This window comes from Podarcis pityusensis (assembly GCF_964106645.2).
Source record: "Podarcis pityusensis genome assembly, chromosome: 2".
Classification (NCBI taxonomy): Eukaryota; Metazoa; Chordata; class Lepidosauria; order Squamata; family Lacertidae; genus Podarcis; species Podarcis pityusensis.
In genome coordinates this window covers 62,850,416-62,874,120 of record NC_138029.1, presented here as the reverse complement: position 1 = coordinate 62,874,120, position 23,705 = coordinate 62,850,416, and the positions used below count along the sequence as shown (strand labels likewise).

The window sequence follows — 23,705 nt, the reverse complement described above, 5'->3', positions numbered from 1 at the left end:
CATGGAAAGTGGCACTAGGGGCTGCCAGGGGGAGGTTAAATTGGTGAACATCACCTCTTCTCTCCCACCCCCTTTTCTGCAGGAGGCTCTGCTAAAACCAAGTCACTTCCACAAATGAAAGAAGAATATCATTATATATGTCTTTTGAATGTGTGAGGAAATTTGAAGATCTGTTGCTCACCAAGAGACTACAGTCACATCCACACCCTACACTCACAGAGCTAACATTCCCAGCATTCTTGACAATCTAGGATTATTTTGGGGGGGAACCTATGGCTGCTAAAGTGGTGTTGGGGTGCTTTAAGGCACAACTGAAATGGAACAGGCAGAGTTCCTCTAAACTAGGTGTCTGATGAGGAAGTGCCTTACAGAGCAAGACAAGGTGGCATTTCCTGAAGGCACATGTGTACTTCTCATTTTCTGGTGCCAAGTTCTGAGGCAGTTATTGGAGCAGATGCATGCTGCATCCATTTACGAAGAACATAAAGCACCTTGTCTTCATTTTGCTGTCTGTTTTCTTAGATCAGAAACCACTCCTTGTTTGGGAAACTGAAAGCATCCTTGGATTCTTCCCTCCTCCCCTCCAAATGCACTTTTATTGTTCTCTTAACATTGTTTCCAAGATGGTTCTGATTTTGGGCATAAAATCCTGACCTTTCATTCATTCATTATGTTGTTTTGTTGCCAGATCTCACTTTTCAAATTGCCTTATCTTGCTATTAGGAGTCCGCTGAGAATGTAAACACATACTACATCTTCTGAAGTAGGAAATTTAAAAATAAAGTGTATCTGGCAGCCCTTGGCAAGACTAGCAGCACTTGGCAACAGGACAAGCATGTTGGCATAAGTAGGGCTAGTAAGCATGATCTCTGAGGTGCAGAATATGCATATTGACAACTTCTTAAATCTGCCTGTTCTTATTGACTTATACTCTTCAATTTTCCTTTGCAGACAGATCCACAGTATACAACAGGAGTGGCAGAAAATATCAAAAGTCTGTAAGCAGAATTCTTTCATTCTTTATTACTACTGCTTCATCTTAGGAAAAATACCAATTTTTACCTTTAATTAAAAAATGAGAACAAAAGTATTTTGGGGTTTTTTTTTACATGTTATGTTTTCTTCCTGAGGAAGGTTTTTCTTTCTTTTTTTACTAAGCCTATGCATTGAGTTGGCATGCTGGTTAACCTTTAATTTCCCCTCCCCTGTTAAAACAAGTTGTGAGTCTGCATCAGTCATGCCATCCATTTATTTCCCCTTTGTTTCTTAGATTATCAGGAGAGTCATTATTTTGGAACAGCAGCATGTGCTATGCTGCCTTTGGCCTGTATTTACGTTACTTGTGGGCTCCATGTCAGTTAACTGCTGCCTTAAGAGTATCAGTGGTCCTGGGCAGACAGTTCTTGTTATCTTCATTCTACAGCCTGTTCACAGCAGGAGAAGCGGCTGCTTGCCAGCAACACAGACCTCAAACCAAAATAAGGCTTAGTTCCAACATCAATATCCCTGCCATGATGTCCTTTGCTGCATTAGGGTTATATTCTGTCTCCCTGCTGCTCCTACCAGGTCTGCATCTGATTTCTCCAGAGCTCTATGTCAACCTAATAGTTAATTTCCATCTCAAAACATTATGTGGGTTTCCTTTTGCAGTGTCAGGGTTCTCTCATCAATAAGTTGCTCAGGGCGTTTTCTGGGGGTTTTAAGGATTTGGATGGGAGGCTCTGGTAGGTTTGGTGTTTTAAAAATGATTAGCGAGCTTGTAGAAGACACTGGGCAAGAATTAGTAGCATCAGTGCTCAGAGGACAGAAGATTTAGAAGATAATGGTAATGGAAGAGTCCCCGACTTCATTACCGCTTCTGCATTCTGCATGTTGCCTATTAATAACAGCAGCCAAGATCAAGACGTGGAAAAAAGGATGTGACCTACTAACTAAAGTTTTGCTCCCTGAGCTGTACAGGTGATGAGAGAAGGCTCTTGTAATAGCTAAGGTGGGAGTCATTGTGTTTCCAGTGCTGATGAAGAGTCTGTGGCTTATGTGGAGCCTGGCAAACTCCTTTTGGCTCTGGACGAGACCACACAATTATCAAGTCATTATAGGGCTGACTGTGTAATGGACCCCAATGAAATGGATGGACATTGTCTTGGAAAGCAGTTCTCTGTCAGATGCCTCAAATGTTTCCCTTTTATCAGTTTAGCAATTTGATTTCCGAACACACATGCACACACACGCGTGCATGCACACAAATGGCTTGTTTTAGCTCCCTTAAACTGAACAGGAAGAACCATGTGGGGAGGGGAAATACAGTGGTGGCAAATGCCATCTTTAGTTTAGATGGCTTAGAGGAAAAGCAATTGCTCCTGTATCAAGAGAACAGCTTTCCCAATTAGAAGCCACCGTTCAAATATTGCAGAAAGATGATTAATTGAAAGGAACACAAAGTTGTCAACAGGAAATAGCCAACGCACACACACCGCACCCCACAATGAGGCAGTGCGTAGACAGAAAGGCTACTTTTTTATTCCTCAATCCCACTGCTGGTTCCTGTCGCCTTGCAATCACTTGATTAAGAAAAAGTCTTACTACAGGGCACATGCTGAGACTGATTATCTACAGGCAAACACTGTCAAAACATGTATTATTTAAGGGCTGCCAAAAACACAGATGCTTTTTGGAATTTGAATGTGTACTGGTATATTGATGTAACCCTATGAAAAGACATTTAAACAAAGTGAAAAGCGAACGAGTCATTAATTGACCCTTGGAATAGTAGTAGTAGTAGTAGTAGTAATAATAATAATAATAATAATAATAATAATAATAATGCAGTAGCTCGGCCATGACAGGAAAAACATCAAAGTAGTTGACTTTTCTAAAGAACAGGGAGAGAAAATGTAGTGATGTAATCTTTGTAACAGAATATTATATGTCACTTTGGCCTGCCTGGGGAAAGATAAAATGACTAACAAATTTAATAATTAAATATTGACTTAATGAAGATTCAGATCTGCATATAACACAGATAACATCAGAAATAAAATGAATTGGGAACCTGTCTAATCTAAACTGCCTTGTGCTCCTTTGGGAGAAAGGAAAAGGACACACATTTAACAAATTATTTATTTTATTTACATCCTATTTACATCCTGCCCTTCCTCCTGAAGGAGCCCAGCCAGCAGACACAGTAATAATAACACATTAGAAATCAAAACTAAATGCAGTTTTAAAACGTTCTAAAAACAGTTACAAACACACTCAACCAGGTCCTACTCCAACACTCTTCATCATACAGACACACATGGCTAGTGGTCGGGGTGAGGGCAGTTGGGAGTCCCAACAACATCAAGAGGGCTACAGGCCCCACATCCATGAACTAGGGGGAGGAGCTAGTGCCCAGTTGCCTTTTGTAACAATCAGGACATTTAGCATGTAATACGTAAAAATTCACAATAAACAAACAAGCAGGCAGACAAGCCCTCATACTGAGCAGCATTCAAAAGTAATGTTCATGTAAGAATGGGGCACAAGTGTGGTAGGAAAATCTAACTTCACCTTCCACAAGCTACTGTAAGGTATTTGAGAAATCCAAGGCAGGGGGTGAGCTTTTCAAAATGGCAACAATTCCCCCTGCTGCTGTTTCTTCTGTTTTTAAATAGGACCTGAAAGCACAGTAGCTCCTGTGGAGGTTTTCTTCCCCAGAGCTTTTAATGTAGTCCTGGCCTGTGGTGTGCCATGATTTTCAGGCTATTAATCGCTAGTGTTGGGTTGCATTCTCCTCTTTGCAGAAAGTCACAGCTTCTTCCTTACTTTTTTTTTTGCTCCCTCTCAGGTTCCCCAATGAAATACATTCTGGCCTTCTAGAAGTTATTTCCCCTTCTCCACACTTCTACCCAGACTTCTCTCGTCTCCGGGAATCTTTTGGCGACCCCAAGGAAAGGGTCAGGTAAGAAAGAACCTGCTGACTGGATACCTACTGGCACTCTGTGTTCGTCTGCCCCGCCCCCCACCACCATGGCTTTGTAAGAGAAGAAAACAGGCATTTAAAGGGAGCAAATAGAGGTTGTTGGCTGTTGAATGGCCCATACTTCTTTTCCAAAATGTATTTGCCCGAGCAAGCTGCTCAGATTGTGAACAGCGTTGTTTCTCTTATCTTGTGACTCCAATGGAATGTGTTCCTTAGAGCTAGTGCTATTATTTGCACAATTGCTAATCATGTGACAGCTCTTTTAATTTAACATAAGCAGCCCCCGCAGCAGAGGGTGGGGGACACACAACCCTTTGCTCCAACTGCAGTTCTGATCCAGATGTTGGCCCCTCCCATGGCAATTTGCATCAGGAAGGAAACTCCCACTGGCACCCACAGGGAAAAAATTTCTTAAAGCAAATAGCAGCCAGAAGGGGGCTGGATAGAAAGCTGCCTTATGCAGAGTCAAGACTGCTGTTGGTCCATATTGCTTACACTGAGTGGCAGCAGCTCTCTGGGAATTCACACCAAGGACATTCCCAGCCCTGCCTGGCTCCAGGGATTGAACCTGGAGCTTTTTGCATGTAAAGCAGGTGCTCTGTCAATGAGCTGTGGCCCTTCCCCCACGAAAGTAGGGACTGTGGCCGGGACAAAAGGTTAAATCTCTTACTCCCCACCCCTCTCCTCATCCTGCACCGCCTCCCATGACTGTTCCGTTACTTAGATTTTTAAAACTACACGTTGCTAATCCCATGAATAACAACAGATGTCGTTGGGTCCTAAAATCACCTAGAGTCCAAGCTAGAATGATAGCTATGCACTCAGAATAGATCTGGAACTCATTAGGGTCTCAGAATGAGAGTGTACCAGATTCTGAATTCCCTGCTGAACTTGTGTTTTTCTCCATTGAAAGCACCTGCTTCCTGCCAGCAATGGAACAACTTTCTGCCTTGTGTGCCATTATAGCCTTTCTCTATTTTATAGGTGGAGGACTAAACAGAACCTAGATTATTGCTTTCTAATGATGTATGCACAGTCCAAAGGCATCTATTATGTCCAGGTAAGTTAAACATTGGCTAAAGTATAGATTTTGTTGCTCCCAGCAAGGAACATTTTGTCTGGGTCCTTGATCAAAACACAAAAGTATGTGTGGGAAGGCTGTGTTTTAGAAGGGGAGAGGGTACATACAGTAGACCATGTTGTTCATTATTTTGATCTGGCTCTTATGTGTTGCATTAAAAGTGTTAATTTTAACCCTTTCTTGGGTAAGACCTTGGTGTTCTAACAGCAGTTGGCCAGATGAATTTTGCTAAGATTTAGATGGGGAAATTATCACTTTAACCTTCACAAGATTTGAGGGAGGGCCATAGTTAAGGAGCAAAGCATTTGCTTTGAATGCAGAAGGTCCCAGATTCAGTTCCTGGCAGGGACAGGCTCCTGGCTGCAGGTCTGTGTTGACAGCACTGAGCCAGAAGGATCAATGGTCTGACTCGGTATAAGATAGCTTCATATGTTCCTAAATCCTGAGTTAGCTGGAGTGGTAGAATGGGACGTTTTGGTTTTTTGTTTTTTGTTTTTTTAAAAAAAGCATTTCAGCTTTGACATTATGTGGTCTTGACTTGGTAGCCTAACTGTGGAATCAGCATATTGCTGCTGGTACCTTATTATGTAACATGACTTATGATAGCAGGGTCTATTTCTAATGTTTGCCTGCTTCCAATGGCTAGAAAAACAAGATCCGTGTTTGATTATGGGAATAGATCTTTTCTTGTATAATGCTGGCATGCCTGGAGCTAATTGACCATTACTGATTGAGTATTATTCATTATTTTAGTTCGTTTAATAAAAACAGGAAACTACTGGAAGGTTTTGTCTTCCTTATTAAAATCCTGTCCCTGGCTAGAGGTTTCTTCCTCCCATTTTTGCTTGTTGGACATGTTGTAGGGTAGAGTTTTTCTTCAGCAGAGTGCATGATCTGTCACGAGTACTGGCATCTCCCACTGTTTGTTTTGTAGCTGGAAGATGATATTGTAGCCAAGCCAAACTATCTCAGCACAATGAAGAACTTTGCTCTGCAGCAGCCATCAGAAGAATGGATGATCCTGGAGTTCTCGCAGCTTGGGTTTATTGGTAAGGCTCCCCTCAACATAGCACCAACAGCACCTTCAAGTGCATTTTGCTTAGGGGAGAAACCTCTCCCAGCGGCGTGTGCTTCAGTGCTGTGCCTAACTCTGCCTGCAGGAGAAAGAAAAGCACCATCCATGTTCTCAGTTGTGCTTCTTTTGGCACGAATGGAACACAAAAGTTGTGACAGTTGCACTCTGGCTTCCCCCAAACTCAATGCAGAACACAAAGAACATACAGCAAAGCCAGCCATCTCTAGTTTCACTTTGCTTTTTTGTGTGACACAAATGTTTTATTGATGTGGCTTGTTAAACAGGCCAAGCGTCTTAAGAGGCTCTAGTTACTAGCTGGGAGGAGCAGCTGGTTCGTGTGCATGCTTGTCTTGTGGAGATGGAAAGAGAGAGGTGTTAAGCAGCCCTGTATAGGGAAGTTTTTTAATGTTTGATGTCTTACTGTGTTTTAATTTGTTGAAAGCCACCCAGCGTGACTGGGGCAACCGAGTCAGATGGGCGGCATATAAATTTACTACTACTACTACTTCTACTACTATGATGTTAAAACAGCAGAGATCCTCCACTGATTACAGGTGGAAAAAAACCCAATCTATCCTACCACTCCTATTTGGGTGGCAACAATATTGGAAGGGATATGGGGGCACTGAATGCAACTGAATCAGGAACTGGAGAGGTGGCCTTGAATGAAGCCTAACAGGAAAGGTTGCTTCAAACCTCCATTCCATTTAAGGAGCAGAGCAGACATGGCTCATGGACAAACAAAATAATAATACTAATACTACTACTACTACTACTACTACTACTAATAATAATAATAGATAGATAGCATTAGTAGTCTACCTTTCCTTCAATGAGCTCAAGGTGGCTTATATAGTTGTCCTCTCCATTTTTCTCTCACAACAACTCTGTGAAGTAGGTTGGACTGTGAGAGTAAGTGGTCCAAGGTCACCCAGTAGGCTTCATGGCTGAGTAGGTATTTGAAACCTGGTCTCCCAGGTTCTAGTTCAACACTCCAACTGGTACTCCACACTGGTTCTCTATAACTTAATCAAGGTTGGGTTAAGAAGTATCCTCTTCATTCATTCATTTGAAGTGTTTCTGTACCGCTTTTCAATATCACCTGGGCCCGGGAGAGGGCTTTTCACTATACTGATGCAGCAAGTGAGAAGGCCCTGCTCTGAGTGGGTGCTTATCTTGAAACAACAAACGGTACCTCAAGCAGGATCTCATTGGCAGGCCATTAAAGCACAAGGTGTGTGTTCATTAGGTTCATTTGTAAGAAAAAATAAATTTCCAAAAGTTGTAGGAGGCAGACCTATTGCACTCTTCAAATGCAGGGATGGCTGGCTGAGTGACCTCTGGCCCTGCAGATGTTGCTGAGCTACATCTCCAGCCCCAGGCAGTGAGCGTGGCCAGTCATCAGGGATGATGGATGTCATAGTTCAGCAACATCTGCAGGGCCACAAGTTAGCCACCACTGCTTCAATACTGCATTTCTCCCTAGAATAGCACATATTGATTTTAGGCTGTGCTGGAGCAAATACAGTCCACTCTTATAAAGCCCTCACTGATATGATGCATTAACTTTATTTACAGTGTCTGACCTCCTGTGAGGAGGTCAGAACATGTAGCAAAATGTACTTCCGGCCCGCAGACCACTGTTTGGAGAATAGACTGGCCCCTGAGAACATAGAAGTTGGCCTAAAGTCTTGGTCAAGAGTTGTGTGTAAGAGCACAGCCATATGTAAGGGGTTAGCAGTGTGCCAGTATTAGATTCTGCTAACTGGCTCAGCATTAGCAGGCTGAATGCCTTAAAAAGTTCACATCTGTAGAGAATACTCCAGGGCAAGGAAAGGGTTGTTTCTCTGATCCAACATGCATTTCTAATTTTTCTCTCTTGTCCACACTTTCAGGGAAGATGTTCAAGTCTTTGGATCTCAGTCTTATTGTGGAATTCATACTCATGTTCTATAAGGACAAGCCCATAGACTGGCTCCTGGATCATATCCTCTGGGTAAAAGTCTGCAACCCAGAGAAAGATGCAGTAAGTTAACCCCAAATTAGTTGAAATGGTCTCCTCCTAACTTATGCAGATGTGCCTTTTAACGAAATGATACTGAAATTATGCAGGGATTCTGCAGTGGGTCTTTTTTAAGGTATATTGAGTCTCTTTTAAATTAAAAACTGAATTCTGTAAAGGATGGAATCACTTGTGGAGCTGTTAAGGAATACTGGGTGTTGGCTGGAGGGGATACAATTTGTGGTTCCTAAAAGCTATTACAAGCCACAGAACTCCTCCCTCTGGCATGCTGTGAGATGCTGCCCAAAACAAGAGAGTTCCTGGCACTGGAGGGAGATGGGCTGGTTTGCATTGCTTTGATGCAAAATGCTCTCCAATAAAAACACATCAAATAGTTAGGTGATGAAGTAATTCTTGAAACTGGATGCAAGGTAGTCAGAAGATAATCATTTGTGATATCATACTTAATGTTTGCTTATTCTTAAGAGACAACATTTAGTACCCAGAATAAGACTCAACTACTGCCTTCCTCCTTGCCTGGTTCCAGTCTACCTTTAGCTCCCACATGTAGCCTTTTCTGGAACAAACAAAACTTGTTCGCTCACCCCTGAGCACTTAACGCTCAGGAAAGACCAGCAGTTGCCACAGAAAGAAATATCTACTTTTCAAAAGCGACACTTTGCTTCCGCTCAGCTGAGGCTGACTAATACCTGGTTTGCTGGGTGGACAGTGATTTTCCCTGGGCTGGGATTTGCCTTGTGGTTTGCTCTGTGTCAATATAATGAGGTGTTGCTGGTGTTTATCTTGTTTTCAAGGCCTTGAACTAGAAGATAGTTTCAATGTCACTGTGCATCCACCTTCGCTTGCCTTCCCCTTCCAAATTCCCCCCTCCCGCCCCCTGGCATGCTTTCCAGGGGATCCTGAGAGCATCTAAATCATTGTCTATTTTAAAATGTAACCTAGTTCCAGCATAGATTTCTGGCTCCCACTCCTGCTGCTTGCCTGATTAACTCTGCACAACAGTCTTTTAAACCAGACTTGCTCTTGTAAATCCTGCTGTGTAGAATCAAATTGGTAACTTGTAGGATTTGTCTCCTTGATTGAAAGTTTGCCTGACCTGAGGTTTAGTGGTGAAATGCTTTGCCTGATCTGAATATCTCTTCCTTTTGTCTGAAAACCAACTGTAGCTGCTTTCATTAGCTGCATCGGTAACAACAATAAGAAGGCACAAGGCAGAGAGTGGAACCGCTCTTGACTGCTGTGTCCCACTTAACATCAGGCAGGAAGGAGCCCTTTGCTAGCTGCATTCAGGAATTCTCTCATGAGTGGAGCCAGGTTTTTAATTTTCTAAAGTAATGAGAGCTGGATTAGGGGATTATCTTGGAGCAGGGCTTCAGGGAATATGCCTGCAATGCCAAGTGTTGCAGGTAGTACAAATGGTTTTGCGAAGCAACCTGTGTCTGTGAGAGAGGGCTGCCTCAAGGGGCCCCTTCTTACACATATTAGGTAGACAGTTATATTGGCAGTGGAACCACAGGTGACTGCCATTCCTAAAATGTGCGAGTTCTTGGTCTTAAAAAGGCCTACCCAGTGGGATTTGTGAGTTCTATTGTTATTGTTTTCTGTTATATTTGTTTAATAATTTCCTAGCTAAAGATTAATTTAGCACCTCACATTGATAAGAATGTACATCCAGACCACCACTTCTTGGGGCCAGCCATAAAGTATGTCACACCTCAAGAAACGAGGGGGGAATGCAAACGTGTGACAGACAGAATTTTTGTAGGGGACAAAAATAGGGCAGGGGTAGGTGATGCCTTAAAAAAGGTCAGAGAGTGACGTGGTTTGGGTAGATTTCATTTTGCTTTGTCTTTTGCTGCTCTAGTCCTCCTAATGGTTGCATGTTTTCCTTCACATAAAATTGCAGGCTAAGATTTTAAATATGTTTTCCTTAATAAATGCTGGCATCAGGCAATCACACCTTTTATACACCCGTTTGCCATTTGCCTCATGAAAGGGAGGCAGGGCAAGGCAGTGGGGAATGACCTTGGGAAAAGATAATAAAATAGTATTCTTAAGTAGGCAGCTTTAGCTTATTCTAAGAGAAATTAGCAAGCGAAATTAACAAGGTGAATTGGCACAAGGGTTCAGCGGCATACATCTACCGACTTTTAAAAGAGAAAAAAAAAGCCTCTAGTGATGGAGGAGGAAGTGTTGATAATGAGTAGACAAGAAGAGAAACAGCTTCAGACTTGCATCTAGACAAGTTTTGTATTTTAGGAATGTGGTGGTAGAAGTGAAAGTGGTATTAGGTGCAGATTATACCTCCTTTTCACAGTACTATAAGTAAAAGAATAGTCTGCACATGTGCCAACTTCAAAAGCTTATTTGCTCAGCGCTTAGTTTCTCCTTCATGCCTATGTGTCTCTATTCTTCATAAGTCTCCTACGTGCAGCATATTTTCATTCACAAATGTATTCTCAAACTCTCCCAGGTGACAGAGTTGGGTAGGAGATTTTTTTTATTTTAAGAAAAAGTGCCACAGACTTTCTTGGTACCACTCTAGAGTTGATCAAAATTTTCTCTTTTACAAACTGGTGGTAGAAACAGAAGGTGGCTCAGTTTCCTCTTAGCTGTGTAGAGACAAAATGAGACAGTTGCAATGAGCATCAGCAAAATAGTATTTTATGAACAAAGAATACAAACATATGAAGTTGGGAGGCCCATGATTTATCCCGACAGCTACTTAATTAATTTAACAGTAATGGCACATTCATGAGACTACACCAGCCAGAAGGTCATAGCGTCCAGATTCCCAAGGCTGCCTCTTTCCCGCCTCCTTCCCATTCCCTGACTCTAGCAAGTTGCTAGAGATCAACAATACATTGTTACTCAGGCTCCATATAAACAGCCAAGCATGTATCAACAAAACGAAGGGCAAACATGTGTGCACAAGTTTATATATTTATACTAATAATTATGTTCCTAGTGAGATCCTAACACATCCACCTCTTTTAGAGTTGAGTCTAGCAGCCTGGCTCAGTTGAAATCCCATTAAAGAACACATTCCTGAGCTGTACTTCATTCTGACTCACTAGTGGTGACACCAAAATTGAGCTGGACAGCTGATCTCAATCCATATCCATCATCTTTTAAACATTTTTAAGAAGTTGCAATACCAGTCAAGGGAAGATAGTGGTCCACTTGGAACTAGACCTTCATACCAACTTTGATGTAGATGAAAGCATACCTGTTTTAAGTGTGGCAGAAACATTTTATACACACATTTGCTGCATTCTGAGGTATTTGTTTTCAGGGTAGTAAATATGTATTAAAAATACTTTCACAGCACTTAGGCTGTGTACACACTATACCTTTAAAGCATGTTCAAAGCACATTCTGTCTTTCAAAGAATTCTGGGCATGGTCGTTTGTAATTCTGTGTAGGGTAAACTACAGGGCCAAGAATTCTTTGAGGGATAGAATGTGTTTTAATGTGCTTTAAATGTAATAGGAGGGATTCAAAGTACAGTCATACCTCGGAAGTCGAACGGAATCCGTTCCAGAAGTCCGTTCGACTTCCAAAACATTCAGAAACCAAATTGCGGCTTCTGATTGGCTGCAGGAAGCTCCTGCAGCCATTTGAAGCCACAGAAGCCCTGCCAGACGTTCGGCTTCCCAAATAGTTTGCAAACCGGAACAGTCACTTCCGGGTTTGCGGTGTTCGGGAGCCAAAACGCTTGAGAACTAAGCTGTTTGAAAACCAAGGTACAGTGGTACCTCGGGTTAAATACTTAATTCGTTCCGGAGGTCCATTCTTAACCTGAAACTGTTCTTAACCTGAAGCACCACTTTAGCTAATGGGGCCTCCTGCTGCTGCCACGCCGCCAGAGCCCAATTTCTGTTCTCATTCTGAAGCAAAGTACTTAACCTGAAGCACTATTTCTGGATTAGCGGAGTCTGTAACCTGAAGCGTATGTAACCTGAGGTACCACTGTACGACTGTAGTGCAGTGGCAGTTTTTTAGTCAGCGCAAGCATTTCAGCCCCATGGAACAATAATCTCTCTCTTCCTCTGCTCCACTCTTCTGGGGTTGTCTCAACACTCCCCAGAGCCCATTTCTGGAGCTTTACAGGAGAGAAGCCAAGTTGTGCTAGCAGAAGCACTTGTGCTGGCTTCCTCTAGTGCAGGGGTCAGCAACCTTTTTCAGCCGTGGGCCGGTCCACCATCCCTCAGACCACGTGGTGGGCCGGACTATATTTTTGGGGGGGAAAGGAATGAATTCCTATGCCCCATAAATAGCCCAGAGATGCATTTTAAATAAAAGGACACATTCTACTCATGTAAAAAACTCTGATTCCTGGACCATCCGCAGGCTGGATTTAAAAGGCGATTGGGCCGCATCTGGCCCCCGGGCCTTAGGTTGCCTACCCCTGCTCAAGTGGGACTCATTAGCTGAATCCCACCCATTGTGTGTACACAGCCTTAGGGTGAAGAAGGAAATAGCAGCTTAAGTGTGGTTTGGACATGCCTTCTTTGAAGCCACTTCTTTCACACTTACAGGTGAAAAGTAATTGTGTCCCAAATGGCAAACTTGACTGAAAGTGGTTAACAAACCTATTTCCTACTTTGTGCTTCCTCCTAAGTGGGAAGCACAAATCTTTATATATATATATATATATATATATATATATATATATATATATATATTATTTATTTATTATTATTTTAGAAACATTGTGACAGACAGAAGGCAAACCTGCGGATACGCTTCAAGCCCTCACTCTTCCAGCACGTAGGAACCCACTCCTCCCTCGCTGGTAAAATACAGAAGCTGAAAGTGAGTATGTGACGTCATAGCACTGGGAAACTGCATCCCTATGCATTGGGCAAATTTATATGTAAAATGTGATAAGTTTTCAAATATGTGTAGCAGTTTAGGCAGGGAAAGCAGGTGCTTTCAAATGCAGGTGCCTTCCCTAGGGAAGAGAGGTCAGTTGTGCTTCTTCTGCAGAGAAGGAGTGGATGCTTCACTGACAGAGTATGAAAGAAATTGTTAATGGCTTGGAAGCAAAGGCGAGGCATCGGGGTCAGGAGCCAAGGGAACTGGAGCATGGCAGGTATCAACTCTGATTAATAGCTGCTAGCCAGCGTTCAGTAGCTATGTGTTGCAGCAGCTTTAAAAGCCTCATTTCAGCAGTGTTCTTTGGAAAGTGAGTCTGGGCAGAGGACAGGAACGCCATGCAAACATTTGACTGTAAAACTTGGGCATTATGATACATTCAAGAGTTGTACTAGTTCCAGTGAGCTCTACCAAAACTACAATCTAAAGATCTAGTTCTAGGATTCTTAAGTTTCTCCTTCTCTCTCTCTCTCTCTCTCTCTCTCTCTCTCTTTCTTTCTTTTCCACCCTTTCCCAAGGAGAGGGCTCAGGAGAGAGGGGTATTGCCAGAGGCATCACAGAAATAGGGAGTTTTGAGGATAGATTTGAAGACAGAGTGAGAAGGGCAATGTTGCATGTGTTCTTGGAAGGGAGTTCCAGGCATGTGGGGCAATGTGAGAGAAAGGGCAGACAGAAGTTGGGGTGGGGTGGGAGGGAGTGAGTTTGAAGAACAACAGTTATGCAAACTAATATTTGCTTATTTGTCTGTTTCTCTTCGCTTTATGTATACCCCTTATAGATTTGTTTATTTTTGATTAAGAGGATTATATATTTTTTCTAAACAAAAATAATAATAAACAATCTTAGTCAGGGATATATTGACATACAAGCGTGGAAAGAAAAGGGGAGCCAAGGCCATGGTGTGCTTTTGAAGATAAGAGTGAGGGGTTTGTCCTGGATCCCAGGGTGGACAGGAGGCCAGTGCTGATATTTAAAGAGAGGCATCACATCGTCTGAGAGACTGGAGTGATGAGAGAGGTGAATGATAGAAATGAGTGGCCTGAGCAGTGACAACAGAAGCCCAGCAAGGAAAAGATACAAAGGCAGGAGATGACTGGATTGTGAACCAGAGTTTCTTGCTGGATGTATTTTCACCATGTGCAGGCAGAAGTGACATGACTTTGGTGATGGACTGAATATATAGAGGGAGCAAAGCGGAGGGAGAGAACAGAGATAAAGCTAAGGTTTTTTGAAGCCCAAACAGCAGCCTGGATGGTGATGATGTTCATTGGCTCAGGGGATACAGAACGAGAGTGAGGCTAGGGAGGAAAGATTTAAAACCCCCTTAATTAAAGCAGCCCCACCACTGCCATCAGAATAGCAGTATTTCCACAAAAGTGCAATGGGAGTAGGAAACACAGTTTTATATAGTTTAAATTGTTTTGCTTTTACCTTGCATGTTGAGGACAAAGATTTTGGAAAGCAAGCGCTTCGAAAAGAACACGTCAACCCTCCTGCAGAAGTTAGCACCAGTCTGAAAACCTACCAGCACTTCTCCTTAGAGAAAGCGTATCTGAGGGAAGATTTCTTTTGGGCATTTACCCCCACAGCAGGTGACTTCATACGCTTTCGCTTCTTTAAGCCCCTACGCATTGAACGGTGAGTATATGGAGATTTGTGGGGGAAGATTAGCTTGACATTTAAAAGTCACTCATCCCCTCTCCCCTGTGGTAGGACAAGAGTTCATCTGAAAGGCAGGTTGCGTCTCATCCACTCATCGCCCTGCTTCTCCCACATACGGCCTTTTAGCTTTCAGTTCTGCCTGCACAGCCTTACAGATAGTAAACTAAAGCACAGATGAAATTAATTGGCTTTTTCAGTTACAAAAGGAATTCTACCCAAGTCTCAGTGGTGCCCAAGTCACCTAGACCCCATCTTGCTTTCTAACAGGGTATGCTTAATTAGGTTTTGTTTGCTTTGGTTCCGATACCATTGTGAATCATGTGTAGTCAAGATTTGAGCGCTTTCATGAAAGTTCAGCCTGTCTCTGTGTGTTTCCTCCCTTTAGTGGCTCTATGACTGAGGTTTTGCCTCATTTTGATACCACTAAGAAATATTCATCTACAATAGGAATGAGGAACCTGTGGCTCTTCAGATGTAACTAGACTTCAAATCCCATCAGTCCCAGCCATTGATATGAGGCTCATGAGTGGGAGAATTCTGTTGCACGCATGTCTTGCTTGTGAGCTTCCCATAGGCATTGGTCTGGCCCCTCTGAGAGCGTAATGATAGGCCAAGCAGGGCTTTTGTGGTCCACCGGTCTCTGGAGGGCCACAAGTTGCCATTCCAGGGGAGGAATTCAACATAGTGCTGAGTTTATTGCGTCAGCTTGCCAGACAGAATGATCTCCCTTCTCCTTCCCCCATGTGGTGGTCTAGGGGTTCCCCTAACACACACACTCCAGACAATTTAGGAAGGCGGTGGGAAGTGAGAGGGCAAAAAGTCCTATTGTGCTAGCAGAAGAATCTTGCACTGGCTTCTACTAGCAGAACTCATGAACTGAATCTGGCCCCTGGTCTACAACTTAAATTATGTTCAGGAATTATGGGGAAAATTGAATGTGGTATGTAGAAGTCCATTTGTTTGTCTGTTAAATTTCCATGAGCATTTAATGTCCGGGGTGGGTGGGTGTTCTCCCTCTCCCTCTTGATTTGTTAACATGGGAATGTCTTGTGTGTGTGGCTTTATCCTTCCCAGAATCCGCTCAGGAAGCACAAGGAGTCACTTCTTACTTTTCCAGCTTGGTATCACTGAATAGTGAACTGTTCTCATCACAGGAGTAGATAATTGCACTTCTTACTGATATTCATTCATATGCGATGGAGTGCTTAATTTGGAAGCGCAATCAAACAATCAATCCATAATTAGTTGTTTGTGCACTTAGAGCCATCTTTCTCTCACATGCGGCTTTCTGTGGGAAGAGAGGCCCCTGTTGGGTGAGCTTATGCCTGGTGGGGTCCTTCTGTGTTACATGCCCCGTGAAGCTGTGCATTCATTGCTGGTTCCTGCCCCACAGGTTTTTCTTTCGCAGTGGCAATATTGAACACCCTGAAGACAAGCTCTTCAACACAACTGTGGAAGTGTTACCTTTTGACGTAAGTTTACTGAGCTTACCATAGGAGTTCAGGTGAGGTGGGAGACCAAGGTTTAGGAGATTATAACCCAGATTTTTGTTACTTTGTGGTTGGATACCATGAGAAGAATATGTATGGGGTCAACAGGCTTAGCAATGGAAGCTTCTGAGAAGCCTGTGCCACCTAATTTGAATTCCAATTCTAAATCCTGAGGCATTATTCCGAAACCTAGGAGCAAGCCTGCTTATTTGTTCTCTATTTAAAGTACACTACCTGTGGCAGGAAAAAGGTAGTCCTTACAAGGAATATTTTAATAGACACTTTTTTGGGGGGGGGGGTCCTTGAAAGCATAGAGAAGGTCTTCCAGCAACCCAGTATGCTAGAGTAATTCTGTGTCTCTTAAAAAGTAAACATTGCCTGATGTTTTATGACCATAGTGGTTTAAACTGTACCCGCAGCAGGCTGCCTAAATCCTTCTTCCTGGCTTTTTGCAAAGATTGTCTCTTTTCCTGCACAGAGTCTCCAGTCAGATAAGGAAGCCCTGCAGGAGGGAAGAGCAACAGCATTCAAGTACCACAGGACATCTGACGGCTACATACAGATAGGTAAATTGCTGGTTCAAGGCAAACAGCAGCCTGCTGGTTGTGGATAATGCACTGTGGTATGTTGCTGTTCAGATAACACAATTACGCAGAGAGTGATTGCATGGAAGGTTTCAGGGGTGGGAGACAAGCTTATCTTGAATTAATTAGCATCCCCCCACCCCACCCTTGACCTGGAATTTAGAGTGAAAGTCATTCACTCAGAACACACATGACATTTTTGTCATTTTCCCAAGGGTTAGAATTTGCATATGTCTTCATTTTAAAGACTTTGCTGAGGTGGATTTTCTCGGCTAACACTGTGCAAATGCAAATGTTGACAACACTGCAGAGGTCAAGAAGTACGGATAAACCTGAAGGACGGAAAGAACAGCTTGATTATACAGTTAATCTCGAATTGTTCTTTGGGGCAGTAAAAAAAGAAATGAAATGAAATGAAAAGTGTTTTCTCTTTAGTTCTCTTCTTAAGCACATTGATGGGTGGAATCAGTGGAGCTTGTTCTCATGTGGTGTCTTTTTATGATTGGAGCTTTGGTGCTCAGTGGCAGAAACCATTCACTGATCCTGCTGCTCTTTCTGGGCAGCTTCCAGCATCATCTCCTCTGCCTACTTGCTTTCTGAAAACAATTTCAGGAACTAGGGGAGCTAATGGTTACAGGTTTACATCTTCCTGCCTGTAGGAATGGTATCTTGTTGTGGGTCTGAAACCCTACTCTGAGCACCTTCCACATGTGCCAGCCAGTGGCTGTGTCATGGTTGATTTGTTACCAGTTGTTTTTGTTTTTTTAACAAGTCAAAAACTATGCTAGGGGTTGGACTTAGATTACATACTTCTGGCCCCAGTAACTTTCAGATCTCACTGAGCGTCTATGTGTCTGGGATTGGGGGAAGGAGGACATGGAAGAGGGATGTTTTGTATTTGAAAAGTTGTAATACCTCCAGGGAATAAGCAAAAGCAAAAGGGAGCAAGAGCTGTAACATCAGAAGTGGTCCTCAGTTTTATGCAGTTATTTTGTGTGAATCAGAGAATTCCTTGATTGTTGAGAGGCACAAGCTATAGCTGAGCAAGTATCATAGCTGCACCATGTAAGCAATCTGTGCATTCTTATTGCTAGAATGGCTTAAGCCTCATTTAGCACCAAGTCTGAGGCTGCGTACACGTTAGTGGCTTAAAATGAAGCAAAGTCATTCTTCCCTGCCACTTTTCCAAGTCATATTTGCACATTTCTGTACACACCAGAGGTATGTCTTCACCCAAACTGCATTAGCTGTTTGGTTTTGCTGTGCCTTCAAACCTCATTTATGAAGCTGTGATCTGCACATGCCCATCCCAGAGGGTTTGCAGTCCTCTTGAAAACAGGCTGTTTTGGAATTTGAATATGATTTATGAGCACAAAATACATGTGCTATACATCTCAATGTGAACTAAGTCCATATGTATAGTTAGTTGTCTGTCTCTTTAAAATGCCCTTGAGTAGGTATCCAGTCCTTTCCTGGCCACGGCTCACTTGTAATTTAAAGTCTCATTGAAGTGGCCTTTGGGGAACGTTAAGAGAAATAAGTTGAGAGTGGGAAGAGTTTAAGTGGTGGCAGGAAAAATGGAGACTCTAGCAGCGCAGCAAAGGCTTTGCAGAATTTGGTGGACTTTTGAAGGCAGAGGAGGTGACTAGCTGGATAAGACAGGAAGTGTTTTTCCAGGCCTAGGAAACTCCATGATAGCTGCAGCAGGAGAGGGCAGCCAAAGTGGGATGATGTCACAATGTCCTTGTGCAAAACAGGGAAAGCAAGGAGAGAAGCAGAGGCAAATAAGAGAGTCTGCATTCCATGCCAGAGCTAGAAGCTTGGATTTGAAGTGCAAAACAGCAGGGTACCAGCGTTGACTTGAGGAGAGAGGGGACAGGATTGCACAGGGCGTGACAGGTGGGTGGAGAAATTTTACCAAAGGTGTTTCTAGTTGACACGAGAAAGGAAAGACTGCAGGCATATTGATCAGGACAAGAAGTTACAGTAGACTTGGAGAGACAGGAACTGGTCGCAAATGATAATTTTAGCAGAGAGAAAATAATTGATTTGGGAGATGTTGAAGAGGCAATGCATGGTAATGGCTGGGATAGCAGAAAGACAGAGGCAAGAAGATTATTCCCTGCTGCTTTTAAGATGGCTGCTCATTTAATGCAGGCATAGATTTCAAGAGTACATCATATCCATACATATCTTCAGTTAGCAAGGGCAAATCTGTGGATCAATAGCTATTTCCCCTTCAAATGTGCAGAAGTGGGACCAGAGATGCCAGAGACGTAGGAAGGGGGGGGCGATGAGGACGGACCACCCTGGGTGCCCTCACTGAGGGGGATGACATTTGGCATGCCACCCACCTGTGACTCCCAATTCTACCCCGAGCCGTCGGGGTAAGGGGGGAGCTGCACCACTTTGCCGGAGGCGTTCCCCCCTTCCCCCTTCGTTTTGACAGTTTGGGGGAGGCTTGGGTGTCGTGGGCAGGTGGCGCGCTGAATGTCTGCCAGTGGCGGCTTGCTCCGCCACTGGCTGCAGGGCACGCGAGTGTCTATCCTGCGCCTGGGAGGGCACCCTCTGTGCCACACCCCCCTCAGGAGTGCGCCTGCCCTGGGCAGCACAGCCATATGCTCCGCCGCTGCCAGATGCCACTTCTATGCACAGTGCTAAGAACAATTTGTTTATTTAATAGTTTTGTAGAGTTACAGGAACATATGCAACTACAAAAATGCCTGGAAGCAATAAAATAACATGCAGATGAAACTAAAAAATTGTTTGCATGAAAGTTTGTGTCCTTCACAATTGTCACTGGGGTAAATCAAAGCACTGTGTTGTATGTATATACAAGCTTATGCCTTGCATGTAAAAGGCACCAGGTTCAGTCCTTGCATCACCAGTTAGCAGGGATCAGGTAGCAGGTAAAAGGCCTGTGATTTTGGAGAGAGTGTGTGTGTGTGTGTGTGTGTGTGTGTGTGTGTGAAGATTCACATGTATTTTTTATTCTGGTTTTTGTTCCAAAGTACAAGATGCCAGGAATAAAGTGGCTCTTACATTATGAACTGCAGGTAGCAGTGTCTATGAAGATTTGTAGTTGTTTAGTCATTTAGTCGTGTCCGACTCTTCGTGACCCCATGGACCAGAGCACAGGCACTCCTGTCTTCCACTGCCTCCCGCAATTTGGTCAAACTCATGCTGGTAGCTTCGAGAACACTATCCAACCATCTCGTCCTCTGTCGTCCCCTTCTCCTTGTGCCCTCTATCTTTCCCAGCATCAGGGTCTTTTCCAGGGAGTCTTCTCTTCTCATGAGGTGGCCAAAGTATTGGAGCCTCAGCTTCAGGATCTGTCCTTCCAGTGAGCACTCAGGGCTGATTTCCTTCAGAATGGATAGGTTTGATCTTCTTGCAGTCCATGGGACTGAGTCTCCTCCCACACCATAATTCAAAAGCATCAATTCTTCGGCAATCAGCCTTCTTTATGGTCCAGCTCTCACTTCCTTACATCACTACTGGGAAAACCATAGCTTTAAGGAAAACCGTAGCTTTAACTATGAGGATTAGAGCTCTGCAAATAAAGCACAGCAACTAGGAGATTGTGCTACAAATTGAGAAATCCCTCCCTCAAATATCACCCCTGTCATTTTGGCAAACTGCTCTTCTCTCAGCCTCAGCCATATGGCATAATACTGACTCTGATTTGCAGGCTTGTGGCAAATATGGCAAGACAGTATACATGAAGAACACGAAGTGTCAGAAAGTGCAAGTGAAAGGGGACATGGTAGAAGTTTGTAAAATTATGCATGGCATGGAGAAAGTGGATATAAGAAAAGTGTTTCTCCCTCTTTCGTAACACCCAAACTCATGGACATTTGATGAAGCTGGATGTTGGAAGAGTTGGGACAGATGAAAGAAAGTCCTTGTTCACACAGTGCCTAGTGAACTATGGAACTCACTGCCACAGGGGGCAGTGATGGCCATCAACTTGGAGGTCTTTAAAAGATTAGACAAATTAATGGAGGGCAAGGCTATCAGTGGCTAATAGACATGATGGTTATATTCTACCTTCACTGTTGGAGGCAGTGTGCCTTTGATTACCACTTTCTGGGTAATACAGACAGGCAGAGTGGTGTTGCTCTCATGTCCAGCTTGCAAGTTTCACACAGGTATGTGATTGGCCCCTGTGAGAACAGGATGCTGGACTAGATGGGTCCTGGGTCCAGCAGGCTCTTCTGATTTTCCTAGGATTCCTAATGGCCTTTGAGGACACTCCTTTCCTTTTCTTCTCCCTCCAGATTTCCATTTACATCAACAACATGCAATGCTTTTTTAAGCAGGAACTCGCCAGAACTTAGTTCTGGCACCTCTTTTTCTAGAAAAAATAGCACTGACAACTGGCACTCTCCATGTGCCATCTTAGATGGGATGTTGCATGTGTGTGTAGGGGCACCCCCTTTATGTTATGGATAGTGCCATTTTCATTACATAAGGATCAGTACACAGAGAATGAATTCACTATTTGAGAGAGAGAGAGAGACTGAGAGATTATAATATACGATAAAGCAGTGCCACCTACTGGACAGCTGCAGCTTTGCAAAGCATAAAAACATAGAACTAAACACAGTGGTATCTCGTCTAGTGTCCACCTCGCCGAGCGCCTGTTCCGTCGAATGTCCGCGGCAAACCCAGAAGTACTGGAACAGGTTACTTCTGGGTTCGCCACATGTGAAGAAGTGCAAACTGCTCCGTGCGCTGATGTGGCACTTTCTCCAGCATCCTTTTTGGCCAGCAACTGGGGCTCCGGAATGGATCCCGGTTGCAAAACGAGCTACTACTGTAGTCTTTTAAGTTTCTTCAGGGGAGGGAAGATTTGACGTTTGCAGCCATTCACACCACAACTTAGTGTAGTGATATTGTTTGGTGGTCTGTAACTGTCATGTTTGGATGTTGCTTCCACCTCCAAAAAGCTATTATTTGGGGACCGCTAGTATGGAGGTCAAACATTGTGCTCCCTCATCATGTAATGTATTAAGAATAAGATTTCTCAAGAACGCTATTTAAAACAGATGTCAATAGCCACATCCTTCCTCTTGGGCAAGATGGTATTTTCTTTCAGAAAAAACCTTTGTGTGTCTACAGGGCATAACTCATTCACAAGGTCGTTATTACTACTACATATTTGTTAGCTCTGTTAGAAAGGGAAGAGGTCAATGTGTAAAAATTGGGCAGGAGGGGAAGCCAAACCCAGGAGGCTGCCTGCATTTGAAACATCTACACTGAGCTAGCAGGAGGTTCATCACTTGGTCGTCACTACATATTCAGATGTGTGTCATGTGGCATTTTAATGTTAACATGACCACGCCAGGCTTGCCGTACATATTTTGGGTGATAAGTGGCCCATGACAGAGAGTAACCCTGCAGTAAGTAGGGCAATAATATTGTGTGACATGCTCATCACTTGAAAATCCAGTCATGCAATTTCACACAAGGCGTGGTTTTTATAAACCGGGTCAGCTTGTAGAACAGTGGGTAGGAAATGTTTCCTCATGAGCACGCTCCACTACAGCCAGTCATGTTTTAGGTAGTTCCATTGACTTCTCTGAAGGAGGGACATGGTGGCTTAGGAGCCACAGCAGTTACCATGACTGACTGCATCTCACATTGCAAGTGGCGCCCCTTCTTTTGAGCACAGAGGCTCCAGTGCATGCCTTGAAATTTCTAGGCATGACTGCATATGCTGGAGCCAGCCTGCAGAAATGACCCCGTTTCACCATGGAGAGCTGAGCGTGCAGTGGTGTTGCTGCTACTAAGAGGAACTGAGAGTTGTCCTGAAGTTTTTTTTCTTCGTCCATTGTGCAGGCTCTTTTTCAAAGGGCATTGCTGAAGGAGAAGTGGACCCTTCCTTTGGGCCTCTGGAAGCAATACGGCTAACCATCCAGACTGACTCTCCCGTATGGATCATCTTGAGCGAGGTAATGTGTTTTCCTTGGAAAAACTCCCTTTATAAGGGTGGTGATTACAGCAGCTCTGACTTAACCTTTCCGCCAACTGATCTGTCTAGGCGGAACAGGGAAAGAAAGTTCTTGAAAGATACAGTGCCCGTTTAGGGCCATTGCCTGCAATGCCCCAGACAATTCTATCTAGGGCACAGTGGGGAATTTAAAAATTGTGGCTTGTAACTGCCAGGGGCTGAGCACAGATGCCAGTTGGCAATGCAACCTGCCGGGGATTCTCTGGGTCTTTCCCCAGACATGCATTCGGTAAGTAACCACAGTAATTGACCACAGTCCTCCACAGAGACAGGCTTAGCTTCCTGACAACCACTGTCACAGGAGTTGTCCCCCACCCCCCACAACTCAAGAGACCTACCTCCCAAAGCCAGAAAGGAGAATGTATGTTGCTTAGAAGATAAAAACACACTTTGGTGCTCAGGTGAACAGGAGTGGTTTGCTTATTTGGTTGTTGCATGGGGCTTGTGAGGTGATGCAAACCGAGTTGGTGAAATAGAAGCTTGGTAGTCAGATCCTCTAGGGACGCGGGTGGCGCTGTGGGTTAAACCACAGAGCCTAGGACTTGCCGATCAGAAGGTCGGTGGTTTGAATCCCCGTGATGGGGTGAGCTCCCGTTGCCCGGTCCCTGCTCCTGCCAACCTAGCAGTTCGAAAGCACCTCAAAGTGCAAGTAGATAAATAGGTACCGCTCCGGCAGGAAGGTACACGGTGTTTCTGTGCACAGCTCTGGTTCGCCAGAAGCGGCTTAGTCATGCTGGTCACATAACCCGGAAGCTGTACGCCGGCTCCCGCGACCAATAAAGTGAGATGAGCACCGCAACCCCAGAGTCGGCCACAACTGGACCTAATGGTCAGGGGTCCCTTTACCTTTAGTCAGATCCTCTAGACAGCAGTTGCACCCGCCTGCAGTTGTGATTTTATGTCTTAACTGTGAAATCCCTCCCCATTTC

General features: G+C 43.9%; 1 protein-coding gene across 1 annotated transcript in view; it reads left to right on the top strand.

Annotated features, from left to right (window-relative positions):
* MGAT4B (alpha-1,3-mannosyl-glycoprotein 4-beta-N-acetylglucosaminyltransferase B) overlaps nt 1-23,705 on the top strand; it is a 72,108-nt gene that overhangs the window by 47,169 nt on the left and 1,234 nt on the right. The window contains exons 5-14 of the mRNA XM_080991392.1: nt 952-998; nt 3,830-3,943; nt 4,949-5,024; nt 5,980-6,094; nt 8,016-8,146; nt 12,854-12,961; nt 14,469-14,662; nt 16,080-16,158; nt 16,655-16,742; nt 22,605-22,717. Coding sequence (XP_080847518.1) covers nt 952-998; nt 3,830-3,943; nt 4,949-5,024; nt 5,980-6,094; nt 8,016-8,146; nt 12,854-12,961; nt 14,469-14,662; nt 16,080-16,158; nt 16,655-16,742; nt 22,605-22,717 — 1,065 coding nt within the window. The remainder of the gene's footprint in view (nt 1-951; nt 999-3,829; nt 3,944-4,948; nt 5,025-5,979; nt 6,095-8,015; nt 8,147-12,853; nt 12,962-14,468; nt 14,663-16,079; nt 16,159-16,654; nt 16,743-22,604; nt 22,718-23,705) is intronic.